Raw genomic sequence first — 9,207 nt, 5'->3', positions numbered from 1 at the left:
CCCCCCCCAAAGGAAAAAGAAGCCAAAAGCTTCTGCCAAAAGCAGAAATCAATAAAATGCAGAGTCATTTCTGTGGTGGTGGTGGTGATAGTTTCTGTCTGGTGTTTTGTTTTGTTTGGTGGTTTTGTTGTTGTTTCTGTTTGGTTTTGTTCCTTGAGAATGCCTCCATATATAGGACTACCTCCTTCAACTAGGATAGAAGATAAAACAGATCAAATGTTTAGGGAATGCAGATCTGTTTACCAACACACGCTGTTACTGACTCCGAGTTTTTCCCAGTCTGCAATCATCTCAAGATCAGACTATCTGCAACTAAATCAGAAAAGCTACAAAGTTTTAGAATCAAATGCATGAGATTCTACAGAGATATTCTGCATAATTTCTGCAGAAATTCGGGCATTTTGTCTGCCAATAGAAACTTGAAGAGTGTAAGAAAAGCTGTATTATTTCTTTAAGATGCCCTGAGAAATTTAGAAATTAAATCTAGCCAGAAAAGTCTTTGCTGTAAGCTGCTTCATTCTCCTGGGATGAATAAGAAACTGCAAGGTGCTGCTCAAAGCTCATTAAATGTAACAGATGTTATTACAACCAACTAATAAAAATTTTTTGATAAGAAAATCACTCTGACATTTAGTTATGAATTTTCTTATGATAATATATCTACAAGTGGACCTAGTGTTTTATGAGAGATATTACTTTGCATTTACAGAAGACTCTCCTGAACAGCAAGTGAAATGGCACATATCTGTGATGCTGTTTAAGTATAACATATTTCATAATGCATGGTGCAATCCAGTGTTTAGTAACTTCAAGAATACTGTCTCAATAGAAATTCAGATTCATTATTAATTATCATGAGACTACAGTTTTGTCCTTGGGCCTTCCTGTATTTGAGTGTATTTCAGTTATTAATAATTTCATTTCTCAAATGATTTTCAGTGTAATGCTAATTTTACTACCAAAAAGGCAGCTAAATTTATTTGCATACATTTCACTCTCATTAAACATGCAATTTACAGTAAATATGGTAGGACAAACACTCTACCATAATCCTACAGGATGGGCTGTGGAATAATATGGATAAAACAGGTGCTATTTTAGTAAAAAAAAAATATTAAAGAAATGGTTAGAATTAAAGTGTGTCTCTAGTGGGACCATTGTACTAGTTCTAGAAATTCCAGTGATGGATTTAGAAGTGGATGTCTGCTACAGAATTTTTAAAAAGTTATTAAAGCTAAAAAAAGTTATAGGAGGTGATGTTATTATGGAGTCCTGCTTATTAAATAGCAATTAATATGAGAAAATAATATTTTTAATTTCTATTTTTATTTTTTGCATAGTCATGGAAAACAGATGTGAACTAGGTAGTCACAGGCTAAATGGCTTCAAATGGAAAGGTAAAAAAAGAAAATTGACACCTAGTTTTATTTTGATATAATTTTGGCAAGTTTTGACAAATGAAGTATGCACAGTGTAGAAAACAATTAACAGTTTAGGATAGCAAATTTCCTACTTAAAGATTTGACTCTTAAGGAGTTTTGCAATCTCTATGAGGAAAAATGTATCCCAATTCAAAAAGAAAAAAATATGCAAACCCTTTTGTCATAGTTACAAGTAATTAGCTCAATCTCATCAGAAGGACTGTTGCATTATACAACTGGTCTGCAAAAGACAAGAAAAAATAAACTTAGGTGTGGAAATCCATTCCCAGTTCATGTTTTTCTTGTTAGTATAATGTGCAAGCCTTCAAAGCAGGGAGTTTCCTTGTCTGCTTTAATTTTTTTTTCTTTTTCCTTTTTCAGATACTCCGAATATAGAATTCAATTTACTCAGTAGCAGATACTTGGTATTGCAAACCGAGAAAACCACCTTTGAGCAAATAATTCAATATTTCTTCATCATACTTTTAAGCCAAAATGAACTAGGCGTTTTCTAAGAACTTTGATATGACAGTTCACATATTAACAATCAATAAATTCCTATATTCATAAGCCAATACATATAATGGAAATATTGTCCTCAGATCTCTCCTGGCAAATGCATTCTAGTTTATTTAAAATAGAATGTATGGGTGTTAAGAGCACTCATTTGCTATAATTAAGTAAAGGTAACTAAATGGCAATTATTTTTATGGATTAAAACCCTCTCAAAATATAAAACTATAATGGATTCATTTTCTCAAATGTGTTCAATACTATCTTTATCCAACAGATTTTTATATGTTGGACAAAGACAGTAATGTTATTATGGCATAATTGCTGCTAATTTCTCTTATTTAGTCATTGATAATTTATCAAATCTGTGATTTTGGTCTGTGTTTGGTGACCAGGATTCACATGATATCTTAACCCTCTAAAAGTGGCAGCCAAAATACCTTGTTAACCACAAGATCTCATTATTCAGTAAGAAAAAATTAGCATATGCAACAAAAATGAGATGGTTAAGGTAGGTGAGATTAATTAATCTGTATGGGGTTCTATTATTTCCATTAGTCCAGACAGTACTGAACAGCTGTATATTAAGAGTAGCTATCTAGTCTGGAATTTTCCTTCAGATTTATCTAAATTCCCACACCATCAATATATGACATTATATTATATTATTCCTTAAAGGATATTTAAATTTACTGAAAAGTGGACTATGTCCTTTCATTAAAACTTTATACATAAATCCAATTTTGAATATCCAAATTTTTAAATCAATCAATGCCTTATTTTTTTACACAAGTTGTATCTTCTGTTCACTGAAATCCAAACCTTTTATTTTTTTAATTCCCCTAATTGCTTGTGAATACAATTACAGTTATACGGGTAGTTGTTTTTTTAAAGGAAGCATTATTTTTTATTTTAAAAAATTCAATTTGCAGTTTTTAATCCCTAATGTTAAAGCCTATAAAGAAGCTACTAATTATAGTAGCATCTTTATTTGGAGCAAACTTTGTAATGAAAAATCTTCATTGATAGTACTTGAATTTTAAGTTTACATTAATTATCAAGTTCTATATATTAAAATTGCAAATTTAAGTAGATATATCCTGGCCTGGAAGAAACAACATGACAGCAAATTTCCAAGAAAAATTTTGGAAGTTGTATACTTACACATACAACACTGTTCTGGTATCACCAACTTTCCCAGCATCTCCAACAGTAAGAGTATCATAGCCTCTTTCCAGTTCAAACTCTTCAAAAGCAAGCTTTATGACCTATTAAAATTAAATAACTCAGTTACTTCAAACATTCCCACATGTTATCTAACCTGTTCAATTTTTGAATTATTTGCCTACTATAAATCAAATAATGATGTAATAATTATTTTTTAAATATACCTAGAAAGAGCACAAGTGTGGAAAATTCTGTATTTTCTCATACTGAGGAGCAAGTCACTGCCATAATGCTTCAGAAGTATCACACACTAAAATACAAAGATGCCAGACACCACTAACTGGTGATAATTGTTCATTACTGGAGTAAGAAATCTATTTTCTTTTTCTAACTCTATATATATTGTATGTGTATATATTTTGAACTATATAAAAATTGTAGAGCTAGTATTGGAAGTATATTAAAACATTCTTATCTCTTAGATTATACAATAACAAGGTAGAACATATGAACTACCAATTCATAAAAAGATGGAGGAGGCTGGTTCACAGAAATTCAAAAGCATGAATTTCCTTGCATAAATTGCTAACATTAAACTGTGATTCCACATAATGTCTAGTCATGAATTGCCAAGAAAATTACAAATGTACCTCTCAGAGTTCTTTGAAAAGTTATTTACAAAACTTTAATTTTTTAAGATAAAGCACAAAAATGGACTTAGTTTCTATAAAATAACAATTCTAAGATAAGCAATTTCAGAGCTCAGTATTGGCAAGTAGTTGAAGCTTATATATATATACACATATATCAGGACATTGCACCTTTCTGTAATTTGATACAAAAGGTTTCTGCAAACAACTTGACACGATAGTGCAGACAGTCAGTGATTTTCCACAAAATTATTAATTTTATCTTTATACTAACTTTTGGAGATATTCCTGGATAAGGTCTCAGACAACATCAGCCATTGCATGTGATGCAGTTAATTTTTCTTCTGTTTTGTGGTTAGAAACAACATTTGGGTCAGATTTGAGTTTTCAGCACAAGCTTTATTATGCTCCATTTTTGGAAGAAACAGATGGGAAAACTATGTTTTCCATCCACTTAAATGTATTGCTGTGTGATCATCAAGGCAGAATTCATCTCAATCAAATTTTAGCCCTCTATAAAAGCATCATCTTTCTCATAAACTTTCTCAGTATTAAAAAAGAAAGCCAGGCCACCTCATTTCTGTGTTGGAATTGGAAAAGTCTTGTACAATGAACTGTAGAGAGGAACTTACACCACTAGATTAGGTGATATTTACATTGTACTATGTTGCTTTTGTTTGTAACCCAAAGAAAAGCCTACAGGCAGAGAAAATCCACAGCCTTTCCCTCATCAACTAGGGAAGTCATCTAAAAGGAGATCAGCTTGGATCTGCCTTTCCTAAAGCCCCGCTAGTGGGGTCTCATGCCTTGGTTGTCCATTGTTACAATAATCATATGATTTTCAGGCAATATGCTTCAGATAGAACAATATACATTTTCATCTTCTGATGTACCTTCTAGTATTCCTAGAAGATATCAGTGGTTAACATGAAAAATTTCTTCATTAAATCAAGACTATTAAAGCCAAAATGAAGCAAAAATTATGTAGAAGCACAAAAAGAGAGTTTTTTCCTGACAAAAAAAAAAAAAAACTGCCAGACTTTTAATACAATTATTATTTCATATGGAGGAGAAAACCTAATAGAATATTCCATGAAAATATAAGGTAATGTATTATTTAAATAATACATTTGGTTTTACTCCAAATAATACATTTGGTTAGACTCACAAATTATTTTATACAACAATTTAAAAGCAAATATGAATGTTCACCTCTTTAATACTAAAATAAGTTAGGAAAAAGAGTAATTGGATATAAACCATAAATGAAAGTTTTAAGCTTCTGGCTAAGCATATAGGAAATGTGACAAGAAACATTCCTTTATGGGAGATACGTTGTGAAGATATATTACACACTATTAAACAAAATCGTGTTATCTCCATTTCCATGATAATTGCTATTCTATGCTAACACATAAAATCTTTTGGAAAGACTTCAAATGGTTGAGGGTTAAGAGAACTAACTTGAATTCCTTCAATCTGACTCATAGGAACTAAATTTTATCATGTAAACAGTAAGCACCCGGTCTAATAATTGCTCTTTTCACAGTCAGTGGAAAGAAAATGGCACTTTTCTGTCATAACATTTCCTAAGCTGGAAAGGATCCACAAAGGTCATTGAGTACAGTTCCTGGCCCTGTACAAGGCAGCCCCAAGAGTCACACCATGTGCCTGAGGCTTCATGCTGTGACCACTTCCCTGCAGAGCCTGTTCCAGTGCCCAGCCACATTCTGAGTGAAGAACCTTTTTCCTGATATCCAACATAAAACTCCCCTGACAAAGCTTTAGGCCATTTCATTGGGTCCTGTCACTGGTCACCACAGAAAAGAGATCAGTGTCTGCCCCTCCGCCTCCCCTCCTAAGAAGCTGTAACTGCAGTGAGGTCTCCTCTCAGTTTCCTCCAGGATGAACAGACCAAGTGCCCTCAGCTGCTCCTCATACAGCTTCCCCTCAAGGCCCTTCATCACTTTTGCTGCCCTCCTTTGGATGCTCTCTCAAAGTTTAATGTCCTTTTAATATTGTAGTGTCCAAAATTGTCCCCAGCACTCGAGCTGGGACTGCCCCAGTGCAGAGCAAAGTGGGACAATCCTCTCCCTTGCCTGGCTGGCAATGCTGGGCCTGATGCCCCCAGGACAGGGCTGGCCCTCCAGGCTGGCAGGGCACTGCTCACTTATATTCAGCTTGCTATTGCCCTGTATCAGGAATAGTGTGGCCAGCAGGAGCAGGGAGGTCATCCTTCCCCTGTACTCGGCACTGGTGAGGCCACACCTTGACTGCTGCGTCCAGTTCTGGCCCCTCAGTTTGGGAAGGACGTTAAGACACTTGAGCGCATCCAGAGGAGGCAACAAGGCTGTGAGGTACTTGGAACACAAGCCCTGTGAGGAACCACCGAGGAAGCTGGGGCTGCTCAGCCTGGAGAAAAGGAGACTCAGAGGTGACCTTATGGCTCTCTACAACTCCCTGAAAGGTGGCTGTAGTCAGGTGGGGATTGGACCCTTTCTCCAGGCAGCAACTGACAGAACTAGAGGACACAGTCTTAAGCTGCACTAAGGGAAATATAGGCTGGATTTTAGGAAAAAGTTTTTCACAGAAAGAGTGATAAAATATTGGAATGGCCTGCCTGGGGAGGTGGTGGGTCACCATCCCCGGATGTATTAAAAAAAAAAAACTGGGTATGGCACTTGGTGCTATGGTTTAGTTAAGGTGTTTAGGGCATGCGTTGGACTTGATGATCTTGAAGGTCTCTTCCAATCTAGTCATTCTGTGATTCTGTGACCAGGTCCCCCAGGTCCATTTCCACAGTTCTGATTCCAGTTTCTCATCTCTACATACAATCAGGATTGCTCCATCCCAGGCATAGAATCCAGCACTCGACCTTCCTATGGCAAGTCGAACTTTCTATGGCTGGTGATCATCCAGTACTCTAATTTATTGAGGTATGTTTGCAGGGCATCCCTGCCTTCGAGGTCGTCAACAGCTCCTTCCAGTTTTGTATCATCTGCAAACCTGCTCAGTATTCCTTCCAGTCCTGCATCCCACTCATTTATGACAATGTGCGAGGGAACTGGGCTGAGGATGGAGCCCTGTGGAACACCACTAGCAACAGGTTCACAGTCTGGTGTCACCCCAGTCACTGTCACCCTTTGTGTCCAAACCATGAGCCAGTTGCTCATCCATCACATGATGTGTTTATGCAGCTGAGTTCTGGATATTTTGTCCAGAAGGATCCTGTGAGACACAGTATTAAAAAATTTACTGAAATCCAAAAAGATCACAACTGAGTTCCCTTGATCAACTAGGTGGGTTACCCTGTCATAAAAGGAAATTAAGTATGTCAAGAAGGACATGAAGAACTTTCCCCTCATGAAGAACTGCTCACTGTGACCATTGACTGTGTTGTCCTTCAGGCATTTTTCAATAATTCCCAGAATAATTTTCTCCAAAATTTTACCAAACCCCTAAGGGAGACTGACACAAGCCATATCACCTATCTTATGGTGGAGCAAACTACCACTTAGAATTACTGTTTCTAATGACTATATGGGAGTTTTGATGACTAGGTGAAACAAATATTTACCCATATGAATTTCATTAAAATTTGTGTGTCGATAAAGCTTTGAATTGTCAGAAGAATTTTTAAGATTTGTTAGATGTCAGATTGAAGAATATAAGACAGTTTTGTATGGATATAGATATGAGTACAGCATAGGAAAAACTTATGATGATTCAATAATATCAAAATATACCACCATATACTACACGTGTGGTTAAATGATATTGATTAATATACGAAGAGAGGGAAAAACCAGCTCTGTGGTGCTTATCCAGATTCAATTTTGTTTTGCAATTAAAAATTCCAGTAATACTAATTTTACCATCACCATTTACATATGCTTAATATGAACAGATCAAATGAAGAAAAGAATTAATTTGCATTTAGAAAAACTGGAAATATGAAAAATGCATCCAAACATACTATGTTTATTCCTGGATGATCAGTTACATTCTTCTTACAGAAGAATGATCCTATTTGCTTTCTGAAAGGTATGAGACAAAATTCCCTTATAAGCAATTCAGAATGATTACTTCTTATTAGATAAATAGACTGTGAAAACAGAAAACAAGAAAAAGCTTAAAAATATGAGACACCTAAGGAGGTACCTATACAAAAGATCTGCAAGTGAATTTGCCATAATTAGTTTTTAATTTGAAACATTTTCCTTTATCCTAGATAGTCCCATACTTTATATTTCTGCTGGCATAATTGCTGTTGCAAGGAATGGATAAAAACAGCACCAGGGTTGTAGGAAATGCCTGTATGGACATTCTGTCTGGAGGAAGCAATAGGGCACATAGCAGTGCTACATCTCCAGAACACCTAGGTGTGCATGTTCTTGTCACTACTAAAAAGATCTATTTTACTATTACTTATATATGTTATAAATGTATGCATAAAGTAAAGTATTAGGGAAGAGCAGTGAATTTTTTTCTAAGGTGCAAGAAGAAATGAAAACTCCCCATAAGATATCTATTATATTTTCAAGCAGAGCAAGTCAACAACTTCAAAACAGCATCAATGCTAATAGAAGTGTATCTTATCCCCCAAAAAAGAAACAAACAAAAAAAAAAACAAACAAAAAACCCAAACAAAAAATTCAAAACCAAAATAACAAACAAAAAACCCGAAGAAAAACAATCAAAACCTCCCAAAACAAAAAACCCAAACAAAAAAATTCAAAACCAAAATAACAAACAAAAAACCCAAAGAAAAACAATCAAAACCTCCCAAAACAAACCAACATAAACAAGCAAAATATCCCCACAAAAACCAAACCCAAACCAAGAAAACAAAAAAAAGAAACAAAACCACAAAAACAAACAAATAACCAACCCACAAAAAAAACCCCAAAACAAACAAACGAAAAAAAAAAAAACCAGGACCTGCTTGAAGGAATATCTCTTAAAGATGAGAAAATACAGTGAGACAATTTGTTGCTTGAGTAAAACTACAGTAGCATACATTAAAATCAGAAAATAAAACAGTCCTGGGCATCCATGATTAGAAATTTTAAAATAATAAAAATAAAAAGAAAATGTGTTAGTTATAAAGTCTTTTTATAAAAGCTGTTTGCAACTGTAATAGGTTATTCCATTTCATTGACAAATGTAACAGTATTTTCCTTCAAATGTAACAGTATTTTCCTGCTTTGCATCTTCTCCCTGCTGTTATGTAAATATTAAAAGTAACATAAATATTCAATTTTTTCTATAGACATAAACATGGAAATGCTGCTATAGTCTTTCAGATTCCTAATTTTTTTTTTAATTTTTAGAAGAATGGAGCCAGATTCCAAGAGCTTTAAGCCAAGGTTTGGAGCACCTGTTTCACTTAAAGAACAACATAACACAGAAGCAATTTCAAAAGATGTTGTCAGTATCAGACAACACATTGAAGA

The 9,207-nt window shown here is 34.7% G+C and overlaps 1 protein-coding gene across 1 annotated transcript in view; it reads right to left on the bottom strand.

Annotated features, from left to right (window-relative positions):
• The window catches only part of CSMD1 (CUB and Sushi multiple domains 1), a 1,057,667-nt gene that overhangs the window by 279,661 nt on the left and 768,799 nt on the right, over positions 1-9,207 (bottom strand). The window contains exon 11 of the mRNA XM_005426386.3: positions 3,099-3,202. Within this exon, the coding sequence (XP_005426443.2) occupies positions 3,099-3,202 (104 nt within the window). The remainder of the gene's footprint in view (positions 1-3,098; positions 3,203-9,207) is intronic.

The sequence above is a fragment of the Geospiza fortis genome, unplaced genomic scaffold (assembly GCF_000277835.1).
Source record: "Geospiza fortis unplaced genomic scaffold, GeoFor_1.0 scaffold56, whole genome shotgun sequence".
NCBI lineage: Eukaryota > Metazoa > Chordata > Aves > Passeriformes > Thraupidae > Geospiza > Geospiza fortis.
Note: the sequence above shows the minus strand (reverse complement) of the source record. Positions and strands in the feature narration are given on the sequence as shown.